Below are 14,929 nucleotides of genomic sequence, written 5' to 3'. Positions count from 1 at the left end.
TGCAACCCAGGTTTGCTCATGAGCTTGGGTGGAACTGAAACTCTTTGTCATCACACTCTTACACACACACAACAACTTTTGTGCCCAGTGTTGTAGCATCTCCTAATTTTTTCTCTCATATTAAAACTTCCTCACTTCTTTTAGGGATTTTGATTCCAGCATTTACATTTCAAGCTGTCACTAGCACGACCCTGGTTCTGTCTTGCATACAAAGCAGGACAAAGCATGTTCTGCTTTTTTTCATGGCCCATCTTTTTGCCTCTTCTGCAGTAAACAGCAGTCAGTGCCATGCACATCCAGAACATACTCATAAAATAAAAGTGTTCAATAAAATGTTAAATGTATGGCCCAGTAGGCTATAATAATGTCTACAAGTTTTAGTCATATTTCAGCACCCTCATGCAGTAGGCATACACAAACAAACAAAAAGTAAATACTTTCTGCCCAAAAAGTGGTGGTGTGATGCTACCTCTGTTAGATTACCTCTAGTGATGCCTTTTCAGATACTCTGCATTTTCCTCAAAAAGAGATAGCTAGCAGCCAGGCCACAAAACACACACAGGCCAGGTTTTTCGTTAAACTGCAGGCTCAACAACTATGATTGAAATCTTCACTTTCCTTTGGACAGAAGAAACAAAGAATGAGTGCAAGGGATGAAAGCAAAAAAAAAAAGGGAGGAAAAGAAACAAAGAAAAATCTCAGCCCATCTACCCCACTACAAAAAAAAAAAACAAACCAAGAATAAAACCTGCTCTGTGTTGGAAACTCCCACAAGGTACCTTGGTTTCAAGCAGCTGAACGCATACACAGGTAGCAATGACTCTGAGAGTAACACACAGTCTGTTTTTAAAAGACTAAAGCAAAACAGGAGACCATCATCCATTATATATTAGAACATAACACAGCATCTCTCATCAACCAGTGGTACAGGGCAAGCTGGTATGCTTGGAGCTGTTCTGTCTTCACAGTAGATGGTTCCATTGCAGGGAACATTACCAGCACACCTCTAAACTAGCTCACCCACTGTTTAGAAGGCTGGGATTAATTATGGCATAACAAAAGAGAGTAAGGTTTAGAACAAGAGGGGAAGTGAAAAATAGGGACACAAACATGAACTCCAGTAGAAATCTCAGGATACACAAATGCCAATAGGTACAAAAAAAGAAGGCATTTAAAAACAGAGGAAGAACAATCACTTACCTTTCAAAAGGGGCTGGAAAGTTGGAATTTCCTGCAGTTTTATGACATCTGGATCATTGCTAACATTCCGTGAGGATTGTGTTCCTGGGGCTACAACCACAATGTCGTCCATTTTTGCTCGTTGTTTGGCTGGCAACGGAGACGCTGGATACCGGAGGGAAAGGGAATAACCAACTTTACAAGCAGATTACACCAGAATCCAACCCTACGCGAATATTGCTCTATTCAACACTGCACAGGCATGCTTTTTATAGCACATCGCCGAGATCACTGAAGGGCTCTAAGCTCCCTTCCCTCTCCCCACCGGGGAACAGCTGATCCGGAACACCTGCACCACTGACGGCCCCGGGGCGCTGCCCATTCCCGGCTCAGCTCCCCCGGCCCGGGCGTCGCCCCCGCGCCGTCACAGGAAGGGCCGGGCCGCGCCGCTGCTGCCTCCCGCAGAAACAGCCCTTCCCTTCTGCAAGCCCTTCCCTTCTCCACAGCCGCTGTCCCTCCCAAGGAAACAGCCGTGCGTGCCCTTCTCCACAGCCGCTGTGCCGGCACTGCCCTCGCTCCCCGCCAGGCACCGACCTGCGGCGCTGGGCTCGCCCGGGCGGCTCTCGGCCTCGGCGCTCTGCTCCGCGCCCATGGCGCTGCCTCCGTCCCCCGCCCGCCGCAGCGCGGGGGCCGCCACCGCCCACGGGGTTCCGGCTGCGCCGGGTCAGGCGGCTCCGCCCGGCGGGCGGGGCCCCGCTCGGGGCCGGGGCTGCTCGGCTCTGCCCCGCCGGAACCGGCGTCCCCGGGCCTCGGGGGGCGGCGGAGCAGCGCTGATCTGTGTGGCGTGGGATGATGCATCTCCTCCTCTGCTGCTCGGCCCTAGTGAGGCCAGTGTTTGTAGTGCTGTGTGCCCTTCTGTGCTCCTCGGTGTTGCCGGACAAGTTTTAGTTCTTTAAAAAGGAGCCTGTGACCGAATATCCTGAGTTGGAAGGGACCCACAAGGATTATCAGTCCAATCCCTGGCCCTGCACAGACGCCCCGACAATCCCACCCTGTGCATCCCTGAGAGCGCTGTCCAAACGCTCCCGGAGCTCTGGCAGCCTTGGGGCCGTGACCATTCCCTGGGGAGCCGGGGCAGTGCCCGACACCCTCTGGGGGAAGAACCTTTCCCTGATCCCCAGTCTGACCCTCCCCTGACCCAGCTCCAGCCGTTCCCTGGCTCCTGTCCCTGGTCCCAGAGAGCAGAGCTCAGGGCCTGCCCCTCCTGTTGCCCCCAGCAGAAGCTGTGACTGCCATGTCTGCCCTCGGCCTCCTCCAGCTGAACAGACCAAGTGCCCTCAGCTGCTCCTCACACGGCTTCCCCTCAAGGCCCTTCACCATCCTCGTGCCCTCCTTTGGACACTCTCTAATAGTTTAATGTCTCTCTGATATTGTGGCACTCAGAACTTCACACAATATTCGGAGCTGAGGCTGAATAGAGCAAAGCAGGACAATTCCCTCCCTGGCCCAGCCAGGGATGCTCAGTATTTGTGCTGAAATCAGCTCCAATTAAGAAAAGGTAATTCTGGTAGGGGGGATCTCCAACCACTGATCACAGGCCACCAACCCAAGAAACTCCTTGATCCAAAAGAAGAGAAAAACTGAATATGTGGACTAATTAACATGAAAAGCGAGTGAATTAATAAGAGAACTAAATAACCAGTAACCAATGAATACTAATTCCTTTGTTTGCCAAAATGTATAAATAGTCAAAAGTTTTGATAACTGATTAACATGTTTGGTGAGGCAATACCCATGTACCTGTGTGCTGAATAAAGTAATGTTGGGTTTCTAACCTAACAAACTGAGTGGGAGCGCTCATTTCCCAGTTTGTGGTGAGGAGAGGGTCCAGCAGAGGCCACAAGGATGATGCGGATCTGGAGCATCTCTCCTATAAGAAGAGTGTATGGGAGGAGTGGGAGCTTCAGATAAGCTCTGCCCTAGCTCAGATTTTGGCAACCATTTAAATGTAAGGACTCACTCTGGCCTGCAAGTTCTAGCGATGGCAGATCAGGTCTATTTATAAAAATTAATTATTTATTTATCAGACAAGTGATAAACAGCCAAAAGATCTTAATCAGAATTACTTACTACACAGTATAAAACTAAAACAACTAGGGGTACATTACAGCATAACATAAAATGGTGCATGATATCAAGCGTGCCTCTATTAAAGGTAGCAAATAAATAGGAGTGATATGTAACTTCCCACTGAAAGGTCAATAACATTCACAGATTCCTTCACTCACCCTCCAGGAGAATATCCACAAAGCAGAGTCCCTGCTCAGGGGAGAAACTCCACATATTTCCAGGGAAATATGTAGAAGATTTCTGCTTTGTGGAAGTTTGGTGTGGTTTTTATAGTTGTAGAGTCAGGTGTCTGTCAGTCAGAAATCCACCTTATCTTTCCAGATCTCACATTGGACAGTGAGATATTTATTGGCAGTTGGGAGATGCCAGACCCGTGTTAACCTCATGGTCCCAAAATGACCCACTACATGAATCTTGTCCTTTTGAATTGTTTGACCAGTTAACAAATACCAAATAAGTTCTTGTGAGGGGTGAGATGCCTTGCTACAAAAAGACTGCAGGGGCTGGGCCTGTTTAGTCTGGAGAAGAGACAACTGAGAGAGGATCTCTCTAATGCAGATAAATATCTTAAAGGGGTGCCAAGAGGAGGAACCAGACTCTTTTCAGTGTTGTCCAGTGACAGAACATGGAGCGATGGCCATAAACTAAAATACAAGAAGTTTTATTTCAACATGAAGAAGAACATCCCATTGAGGATGGCAGAGCACTGGAACAGCTGCCCAGGGAGGCTGTGGAGTCTTCTCTTCTTGAGAAATTCCAAACCCACCTGGAATGTGGGTTGCTGTGCTACTGGGATCCAGGCTATGGGAAGGCAATCCCAATCCAACAGAAGCTGCTGCTAGCTGTAGGCTGTATGCTGCAACTAGGTACTTTTGCAACCTATCAAAATAGACTACAATAGAGGTTCATCTTATCTGTGCCTGAGCATTTCACCCTGTAGGGCATTGGCTCCAAAGCAGAGAGATCCTCTACAGAAAACACCTTTAGTGACCTAGCACTATATCTAAGAGCTAATGGTATCCCACCATTCTCCCTCTCTCCCTTTCTTCCCATTGCAATGGTAAGGGAACTCAGCAGCTGCTGAGCAAAGCTGGCTCTCTCCTAGCTCGGTGGATGTGGTTTCTGCATAGCTTTTGATGGACCTTGGCTTCCCTGCCCCTCAGCAGCCTGACCAATTTGCTTCTGGTCTCCCCAGAGAGACTGAGTGCCTGCCCCACCAGGAAGAGCAGAAATTTGCCACAGTGGCTGGAGTGAGGCAGTCATGTTATCCCCAGTATCTCTTCTGCCCTGCTGATATTATAGGTGACATCAGCCCTTCTCATTTCCCCATGGTCATCTATGCCTGTCTGACCACAGCAGTCACTGTGCATATTCTCACATTCACCATCCCAACAGTTCATGTGAAAAACCAGTTTCCTCAGCTGTTCTGACCACCTCAGCCAGACATTTAGCCTTATTTTTCAGCTTCTTTCTGCTTGGCTTCTTCCACCACCTCTACGTAAGCAAAGGCAGGTGGAAGCTGCAAATTTTCTGATACATAGCAGGGGTAATACCTGTGCTTGCCTGTAGTACTCGTTCCCCTGTTCATTCACTGTGTGATGCAGTTAGCAGGCAACACCTTAATGCTCAGATTCTCTTGGGACTTTTTCTTTTAACAGTGAAAATAATGTCACCAGTTTACCTAGAAAGGAATATTTTCTTAAACAAGTGCAGCTGAAAATTTTAGAAGAAACTATCCCACCAAGACTGTGAGAATCACAAACATTATTAATTGCCCCAAGATGGCCATGTGATGCAAAATGAGATGGTGGGCTCAGTCTCTTACAACACTCATGTCCAAATAAAAGCCAACACCCAGCAGTATTGACAAAGGGGACTGACTGGGAATGAAAAACAAGACAGCAACCTATGCCTTGGCATCTAACCATTACAATGCATAAACTAACCTGCCCTTTGGGATCTCTTCAGGTAATGCACATCTCTGAAAAGAAAATGGTCTCTTTCTTGAAAAAGAAGGAATCTGTTTTATAATCCTTTTACTCTTTGCACTCCTTTGGTCTACTTTTACTTCTAAACACTAGCCCAAAATAGTGAGAAAAAAAAAAACCTAAAAAGAGGAAATGAAAATTTTCCAAGCAAAACCATGACTTAAGCAAGCAATTGCACTGAGACAGCAGACAGAAGAATGGCCAAGACACCAGTCAGGGTCCCAGTAGACAGGGTTTTTTGTTCATTTTTTTCCCCATTCCACAAACACCTTGTGCTTGGTTATGATTTGAACAGGATTACTCAGGTAGCAAGGAGTCTTTTACACACACACGGAAATACGTCCACGTCCGTTTAATCCAGGATATGCATATTAATCTCTTTCATTACGGCTCCCAAAACCAGTTCTCAGGTGGAGGAAAAGTCTGAGTGTGGGTAAAGCCGTATCAGCCTGACCACCAAGAGCTTCTCTAGGTGTTTTTGCCTTTGTGCCTGATGCTCAGGAAGGACCCTTGGTGCCGGCGAGTGGCTGCAGCCCCGCTGGGCAGGCAGGAGGAGGAAGAGCAGGAGGAAGAGAGGAGAAGGTCAGGCAGTAGGAAGAGGGCAGGAAGGGCGAAGCAAGGGAGAAGGAGGGAAGGCAGGAGAAAAGGCAGGAGTGGGACAGGAGAATGGCGGGCAGCGAGAAGGAGGCAAGAGAGGAGGAGGGCGGGCTGGAAGGCAGGAGGAAGGCAGGTAGGTAGGTAAGCAGGAATTCCAGGTGCAAAGGAAGCAAGAGAGGAGGAGGGCGGGCTGGAAGGCAGGAGGAAGGCAGGTGGGTAGGTAAGCAGGAATTCCAGGAGGAGGAGGAGGGCGGGCTGGAAGGCTGGAGGAAGGCAGGTAGGTAGGTAGGTAAGCCGGAATTCCAGGAGGAGAAGGGCAGCAGGCGTCCCGGGCCCGCCTCCCCCGGCCCCTCCTCCCGGACGTGCCGGGACAGCCGCGGTTCCCCCGAGCCGGGCCCGGCTCCGCCGCTGCCTTCCCGACCCCGCGCTGCGGGCAGGGGTAGCCCGGAGGTGTCCCAGGAACGCGGGCCCGCCCCGGGAGCAGCGGAGCCCCCTCGGCGCGGCTCCCCCGGCTGCCGCTGGCCGCCAATCCCGGAGGAGCCCCGCGGGGACCGGCCCGGGTCACCATGTCCCGCGGGGGCAGCCGCTGGCCGGTTCGCCTGCTGCTGATCGCCTGCCTGATGGCCGGGCCGGCGCTGAGCCAGGAGTGCTCGGCGGAGAAGATGGAGAATTCCATCATCGATATAGACCTGTCGCTGCCCCGCGGCGTCCGGGGCGCGGAGCCGCTGCGCGTCCCCAGCGCGGGTGCGTGTGTCCGCGCCTGCTGCTCGGGGCACCGGCTCGCAGGTAACCTCGGCCTCCTTCTCCGCCACCGCTTGGCTGGATAATTCTGGAGTTTGGGCTCGCGGGGCGGTGTTCTCCCTATTCAGCACGGAATTTACCTTCTCATTCAGGCTGCGCTTAGTTCCAGCGGGCGGCTGCTACCTTCTTTTGCCAGTAGATGTTAGATCTTAAGGCAAGACCCTATAGTGTTCAGGAAAATAGTTGCATCACAGAAACAGCGTCAATCCCAAATCCTGAACCCCGAAGGTGTGTAAGCTGTGTTTAGTAAATGCACTAAAACTACCTGACATTTTGCACTGTATTTAATTTTAGCCAAAAATGAGAATGCTCATTCTCCTCTGAGACAGCTGGTTTGAATCAAGCTCTTAGAGTAGCAGGAGGTAGAGCAGCAAGTAGAAATGGCAGTGGTGAGGGTGACCCCCCGAAGCAGCAACTAGCCAATCGATTCCTGGGATGTAATAAGGAAAAATGTCTAAATAATTTTCTTCCCCATGAGTATATCAAGGAGGTTTTCAGATTTATCAGGATTTTTAAGCGAGCAATTGTTGTATAAAGTGGTGCCAGTGCGGTATGCGTGAGGGGAGGATGAGAGATTAGACTCATGATTTCCCCAACGTTATTTGTACAGGAAAAGGAAGGTGTGACCTTTCATATTTTGGCCCTGGGCCATTCTTCTGCAGTCCTTGGCGGTTTTTTCCTGTAGGAATGTTATGTGTTAGTAGTTTTACTCACATGAGCAAAAGTTAACAAGCTAGATCTCATTACCATACTGCTATAAAAGTTCTTACTGCTGAAACAGGTATTTACTTTGTTTTGCAGGAGACAAGAAGTGTAATTTGATTATTTTTTATGCTGCAAGAACAAGTACACATCCAAACTGCTACTTGTTTTACTGTCCTAGCACTGAGGCTTGTCCAATGAAACCTGCAACAGGACTTGTGAGCTACAAGATAACTACAGGTAAATAATAGTGAGAGCCATCAGCCCCCACACCACATTGCAAAATGACTTTTGCACCTGTGAACTTTCAGTAGAGACCAGGAACTGTTTGGGGGGTCATATTTTTAGTAAAGTGTTCTAAGCCAAGCATTATGATTTAAAAATATTGCTCTTTTTTGTTGTGGAGGATGGATGGGTAGGTGTGTGGTGAGCTCCTTTGTGGGCCCAGCTTCCAGCTTGGAATAATGTCCCAACCCTTACAATATTCCTTCACATTAGATTCAGAAATCGTCATAATTTGTCCTTGCTGAAAACAAAAAGAAGCTGCTTCCATCTAGATATAGTCAGGAAGGAAAATTTCCTGTACATAATACTGAAAAGTATCATGAAAACCAATGGAAATACCATGCCTTTGTGGCCAGCTGCGTATTTAAAGGACCCATGCTACACTGATGAATAATTGGCAATAATAATAAATAATCATTATTTTCTGCATTCAGTTAGGGAGCCTGAAGTGCAGAAGCAAACTTTCTAAACTCAAAGCTTTATGGCATGTGGGCTGCGCACGCAGGAATTTCTTGCTCTCTGATCTGTGCTGGTTTTTTTTTAACAGCAAGGCCTACTTGTTGATTGACATTGACTTGCACCAGACCTGCTTGAACAGCTCACATAAGAAACTGATAATCAGACTGTCCTGCCAAGGTGGTTTCTGTAGGGCTGCTTGAGAGACCAAACTTTTGCTGGAAAAGAGAACTTTTCCAAGAGGAACTATGCAAGGAGCAACAGTATGATATACAGAAAGATTACTCATGTAATGTTACCAAGTATTTTTGTGCAAGGGCAGTCTCACAGGAATCATGCAAAAGCAATGTGCTACAAATGAACTGCATTTCTGTAAAGCTATTACTAAAATTACACTTCCCTCCAGCTCTGTATCCCCTAAAAGAACATCGGGGTTTCAAACAAAGAAGCAAGAAATGAAATCATGCTTGTGCTTTTGTTCGGCATGTAATGCAATGCTGAGTGAACAAAGTGATTGCATTTAACACTTCTTTGTAATGCAATGCTGAGTGAACAATGTGATTGCATTTAACACGTCTTTTTCTTTTTGGAGACTTGATCTTCTGCGAGCATTTAATTGTGGAAAGATTATGCTAGCTTGTTTAATGTTCCTGGTAAGTTTTCAAAGGTAGCACCTGAGCAGTGTCGGTAGCAACAAATGTTTCAAACTTTGTTCTTTCATATGAGAATCTGTATGTGGTTACACTGAAAACCAATCTGAAAGGGGAAAAGATACTTTATTTTTTTCAATTCCAGTGCATTTAAAAAACCTTTTTGTTTCAATATTAAAAAGACATGAGTGAGAGTCAGAACTACTTGAGAGCATGTTCTCTTTTAAATATTCTGTGCAGCAGCTGAATGGTTATAATGAAAATATTAGATATATTTCTATAATTTTATAAATAAAATTATAAAATTATATATAATATGAATTGACAATTAGCCTGTCTTTCCAACAGCTCATGCTCAGCCAAATACTTTTTATAATACCTGTAAATCAGGTAAATACTGTTGAAAAAATACAGTAAAATCATGTAGCTTTTAGGATTATTATTTGTATGGTATTTCTGCACAGAACACTGTTATGTGAGTAGGCTTGAGGCTGACAGCTTTTATGACATAGAATTTAAATGTCACTGTGCATGTTTTAAAGAAAGGAATTTTTATTAGTCATTCTCTCTTAGAGCTCCCTTACATAAATATTTCTAAGAAATACAAATAGAGTATGCCTACATTGGTCAAAAATAGATGTCATCATTAAATATGAGTATTTCTGTTTCCAGAGGATAAATCCATCAAAACTGTGAACTTTTCTTCAAATGAGTATTCTTTGCCTTTGGATGCTGGAACCTTTATTTCTCACAGTCAGGATATCCATCAGAATCACACTGCCAGTTTGGAGCAGTCTGTCCTTCATCAGGCATCTGAACTCCTGAACCATATAGGCAAGCATTTGGCCAACATGGAACTTCATACAGTTTCTCCTGAATCTCAAAGAGCAAATGAATCTGAGAGCTTAGACCCCATCTCAAGGCAGCAGGGAATTAATGTGCCACCAAGGACTCCTTCTGCTGCTCCAGTTGGAAACCCCAGTGCTTCCTTCCTCATCACTGCTCAGGCAGGTGTCCCTGAAACCAGCACTGCTTCTCTTGCTGCTCTGCCAACAGGCACTGCCCAGCTGGAGTCTCTTACAACCTCTCTGCATCCTGGTGCTGACAAACCAACCACAGGTGCCTCTCCACCTGCTGCAGCCACTGCAGCTAAACCTGCTGTCCCTGCCACCAGCATCGCTGTTACTCATGTTCCTCTTTCCAAGCCCACAAATTCTGCTTCTCCTTCTACAACCGTGCAGGTGACCACGAATTCTGGATCTGCTACTGCTCTGTCAAGGCTAAGGACTCCAGCCATGGCTCCTGAGCCAACAGCTGTCTCCTCCAATGATACCAGCCATGTGACCCTGCTCTCTTTTCCAGGTTTCATTCTGTCCAGCGATTCCCCTGCATCTTCCCAAAATGACCTTCAGGGTTATGACCCATCTGACTCAGAAAGCTCCCTGTCAGAAGGCGTTCTGAAAGGGAAAGATGTCTTTCAGCTGGGGGAAAAAAGCAGCCTTGTAGCAGCTTTGTTTTTTGGGGTGATGTTCTTGTTGCTAGTTATTGTGCTGACAGGGAAGAAAATCCACGAATCTCTTCAGAAGAGGCATTACACAAGGCTGGATTATTTGATCAATGGGATTTATGCTGATGTCTGACTGGGAGAGGGAATAAAATTTTGGGGAGCATCTCTCACTTTTGAGAGGAGAGCTCTGAAATGGAACAGTAGATATTGAAATCTCAGAAGAGGATGGATTCCTTTTTTTGGGCTCTAATGGGAAAGCAGGAGACAGGAGATGGGTTTGGTGGTGAGAAGGAATGCTCTGTCTGTGCTGAACTATAATGTCTGTCATTTTTGATTTATTCCTAAATCCTGAGAGTAAACATCTAAATCCAAGTTAAGCTAAGAAGGTCTTATATTTAAGGAGAAAAGGCATTTCATGAGCTTAATCTGTACTGTGACAAGATTAGTGAAATTGAAGTACACCTAATAAATTGAGTACCTGTGCAGCACATGGGTGTTTTCAATGCTATTTGCACCAAATGCTGGTGCAATCCTATTTACCCTATTTGTAGCTTTAAAGGAATACTTAGTAATAGAGCTTTGCATCCAAATGGTTTTAGGTACAAACAGGAAAAAATTATATTACATATGGCATAATTTAATTTTCTTTATCTAAATATAGTTTATGGTTATATACATATCTTTAAAGTTCTTCTTCTGCACACATCACAGGTATCCTTAAAACCACATACTGCAAATGTGAGTGCTCTCAAAGCACACCCTCTTCATTTCTAGCATCCCCTTCATGTGACTGGTAATTAGCATGGCTGTTTAGTAACAGTTATCTTGATATTCGAGTTTTTTTCCAACCTAAACAACTCTATGATTTTATGTTTTCCTGACTCTTCAACAGGGAGAGTAAGTGGGAGCATCTACTACCACACAACTTCCAGTTCACATTATTTAAATTTCCTTTCATGTGCAGTCAGTCTAAACCTGGTTTTAGAATGAAAGGCTGGATTTCAAAGTGTTCGTGTCAGGTGGCATGATCGACAACAAATGTCACAGCAGAGAAGGAAAGGTGCCTCATGAATGCAAGGAAACAATTCTATTACAAAATATGAAATTTGACTCACATCCAAGAGATCTTTAGATCTGTCGAGCTTAGTGTGGTGGGAAGCAGGTGTGATCCAAAAAATGGCCTCAAGGCAAGTTTTCTGAAAGCTCTAAATAACTAAATGCAGAAAATTCTCTGAAAATTCCATTATTCAGAGATCAAAGAAAAGTCAGTGTTCCTTGTGTCAAGAACTTGAATTCTTACTATATGGAGGCTGCAAATTGCTTTATATATATATAAAAGCAGCTGGTATGCTACATTGTTTAAGTATGACAATGGTTAAAAGAAAAGTAATCTGGATAACCTCTTAAAAGTGAACAAAATTACAGAAGAAATGTACCTCAAATTTAGAAATGTACCTAAAATTTATCAGCTTGTTTTTTGACTGTGCTTTGTTAAACTTAATTTTTTTTTCCTTTTTATTTTAATAGCTATTTTCAGAGGTTTCTGGTCAAGGAACATAACAGGGAGGAAATTTTCCATTTTTGGGAAATGAGTTCACAGAATGATAAGTGCTAGTCCTAGCTGTAAAAGTGCAGATGCAGATCTGAGGTTCACCATAATTTTCTCTCATAAGAACTGCAAACTTCATGAGAAGCTTTCTATGTTGCTGGAGTCATCACAGCAGGAGAGGTGCTGAGAACAACCCCTGAATGCTCACTGTGCATTTCTGCTGCAATAAATAATTTGTTGGAGGGAAAGGTGGTTGGTATTAATCGATATGGTTACAGTACAGTAGCAAAATATTCAAGAGAAACCTGCAGATGTATCTCAGGGTTGTTCAGAGCACAAGTAATATATTCATCTGCAGAGGGGCATTTTTCAAGGACATGCAGTGATAGGACAAGGGGGAATAGCTTTAAATTAAAGAGAGAAGGTTTAGATTAGATACTGAGAAGAAATTGTTTCCTGTGAGGGTGCTGAGGCCCTGGCACAGGGTGCCCAGAGAAGCTGTGGCTGCCCCATCCCTGGAAGTGCCCAGGGCTCGGGTTGACAGGGCTTGGAGCAGCCTGGGATAGTGGAAGGTGTCCCTGCCCATAGCCAAGGGTTGGAATGAGCTGATCCTTAAGATCCCTTCCAACCCAAAGCACTCTCTGGTTACTCAGTGTGTTCCATGTCATTAGGAGCTGCCTTCCAGCCCAGTCAGCAGTGCACACCCAGCACAGGGAATGGCAGAGGTAAAGCTGAGAGGTGCTCAGGCACCATGCCTCATTTGGTGAGGGTGCTGACCTCAGTGGCCTTTCACAACATTTGAATAAAACAAACAACTTTAGAAGTTGTTACATGAAAGATCTTTTATGCTCCTGTAAGAAAACAAGGTATCAGGCAGGTGTATTGAAATATTTTTTAACTATTATTTTTCCCTTTCATATGTCATGTTGGATTAAGAACTAACAGCTGACCAGTCTGGATCTTTCTGGAGGGGCCTATTCAAGCTGTGTTTGAACACTAGAGGGCAACAACAGTTTATTAAATAGAATTGACAAGTTATGAGGATTTTTGATGATTTAAAAAAGTTTTAGTTAGATTTTTTTTTAACTTCCCAAATGATGGCTATTTCATTGCAGAAAGGTTTTATAGGAAAGGTTTTTGTTTATTGAAAGGGTTTGGGTGGAGGATTATCTGCACACATTATTAAAACTTTTTACTGCATCATATAATGTAGAAGACAACAAAACTAAGCATATTCTCTATTTTAATAACATTGAATCAGGTTGCATTATTAGTCATGTATTGGCATTTCCATTTAACAGAGAAAGAGAGAGATTTCCCATCATCATTCTTTTGACTATGATGCTTTATTATATGCATTTTTGGAGCTTATTTATTTGCCTAGATAATGCTTTTGCATTATGACTCAAAAAGGAACAAGACAAAGTAACTAAAAAAGTCCATCCAGTTTGTTATGCTTTCCAACATTAAAACTTCTGTGCACTCTTCTGTTTTTCCACTGACATCTCCTGTGGTCTTCACTGTGCACCACACATGGAAGTGGATCATTAATCACCATGCTATGATGACAAGTCTCACATTGGGGTGGCTCTTTCTGGCCATAACCAGTTCTGTTATGGCAGCAGGCCAAAAGCTGATTGACTTTTGTCACCTGGAGAGTGTCATACATCCTGTAGATGCTTGTTTTCCTGTTGTTGCTTTACAGTGCTGAGCAAACACAAGGTGTGTAAATATAGACTGTCATGAACAAAACTGTCTTGTGGTATTGTACAATAAAGCAAATAGCCCAAATTTTGTAACCACTGCAAACAATTGTAAAGAAATAAATTATAGCTCTGTTTGAGATGGATGAGAAGGGTGCAAAGTCCCTACCTCAAAGGGCAGCAAACTCAGCATGGTGTGTTCTCTGCAAATAATGCTTCAGTTCATTTTAACTCCTGTAGGAGCAGGAAATGCTTACACTCAGGATTATTTCAAGTAAGTTACTAACCAACTAACAAAACCCAACAAACAAGGAAATAAAGCCATGAAAAAAGAGAATTATGTGAGAAGGCAGTTTCAAAACTGTTTTCCTGCCTCCTGCAAAGCCATCTTAGTGGATTTGAATCTGATGACATGCTTTGATCCCACACTCCATGCTGATAAAAACGTGGAGTATAAAGTGCCAGTGCTGCAGTCTGCAGTCCCCAGGCAGTGTCCCATCACACAGAGAGCTCTGCTCCTGTAGACTTCTTTCTGTCACCCTCCTGAAATGGGCCTAGACAGCTGTGCTCTCCCTGTGCATTACTCATCCTCTCATACAGCTAATGCACTTCTCTACATTAATTCTCAGTGAATTCCTGTTCATTGGTAGTTGTGGGATAGCTGCATCCCCTCATCCTTGAGGTCTTGCACATCCCTTCAGGAGTGTACATGCTGTTCCCAGATGCTTTCCCAGTGTCTTGATAGGTATGTCCCCTGAAGGGCTAGGATATAGTGAACATCTTCCTTCCTCTTCAGAAAGCCTACACCCAATCTCACAGTCTAAATTTGCTTTTTTTCTTTTAGGTCTCTACACTTCTTGAGGATGTCAAAGCACAAAGCATAAAACTGCTGCTCTTTGTCACCTGTGTGTTTGGTATTATAAAAAATGTATAAAAGTATTTTTAAGCTTCAGTACAACTATGCTGTATCACTCTTTCCTGTATATTGGCTCACTTAATTAAAAAAAAAAGGTGTGAGGGCCGTGTATTACTTCTTTTCTCTTTTTCTCTTCCTCCTCTCCTTCCAGCCTATAAAATGTCATTTTTGTAAGTGGCAAGAGTTTAGATATGCCATGTTCAAGCTGTTCTGATCCTTTTTCTTTTTGGTTCACTTTGTTTTAATAGAAAATTGACGACGAAAATTGAAAATTCTGTCACACCAATAATATCCAGGAGTAGTAATCAGATAATTTGTGCATGCTGCAGAAGCCTGCAAACCTTTCCGCCCAACAGTGGGCTTGTACAGCTAAAGCCAGCATCAGTTGGAACCAGCTCTTGGCTTAGCCAAAGCTGACTCATTTTACTCTCTTTTCTTGGAAAGGCTTTTTAGGTCTCCCATGTAA

At 44.6% G+C, this 14,929-nt stretch overlaps 2 protein-coding genes across 2 annotated transcripts in view; one reads left to right on the top strand and one right to left on the bottom strand.

The window, feature by feature from the left end:
- Positions 1-1,887, bottom strand: part of BORCS5 (BLOC-1 related complex subunit 5) — a 60,574-nt gene extending 58,687 nt beyond the window's left edge. The window contains exons 1-2 of the mRNA XM_030960150.1: positions 1,774-1,887; positions 1,201-1,344 (exon numbers count right to left, since the gene is read on the bottom strand). Coding sequence (XP_030816010.1) covers positions 1,201-1,344; positions 1,774-1,831 — 202 coding nt within the window. The 5' untranslated portion in view covers positions 1,832-1,887. The remainder of the gene's footprint in view (positions 1-1,200; positions 1,345-1,773) is intronic.
- Positions 1,888-6,268: 4,381 nt separating this feature from the next.
- MANSC1 (MANSC domain containing 1) lies at positions 6,269-14,499 on the top strand. The gene is made up of 3 exons (XM_030961083.1): positions 6,269-6,680; positions 7,497-7,637; positions 9,461-14,499. The coding sequence occupies exons 1-3, from the start codon at positions 6,461-6,463 to the stop codon at positions 10,426-10,428; spliced, it is 1,329 nt and encodes a 442-aa protein (XP_030816943.1). The 5' UTR covers positions 6,269-6,460; the 3' UTR covers positions 10,429-14,499.
- The last annotated feature ends 430 nt before the right edge of the window (positions 14,500-14,929 follow it).

Source organism: Camarhynchus parvulus, chromosome 1A (genome assembly GCF_901933205.1).
Source record: "Camarhynchus parvulus chromosome 1A, STF_HiC, whole genome shotgun sequence".
In the NCBI taxonomy this organism is placed as follows: Eukaryota; Metazoa; Chordata; class Aves; order Passeriformes; family Thraupidae; genus Camarhynchus; species Camarhynchus parvulus.
The sequence above is the reverse complement of the archived record's forward strand: the minus strand, read 5'-3'. Positions and strand labels throughout refer to the sequence as shown.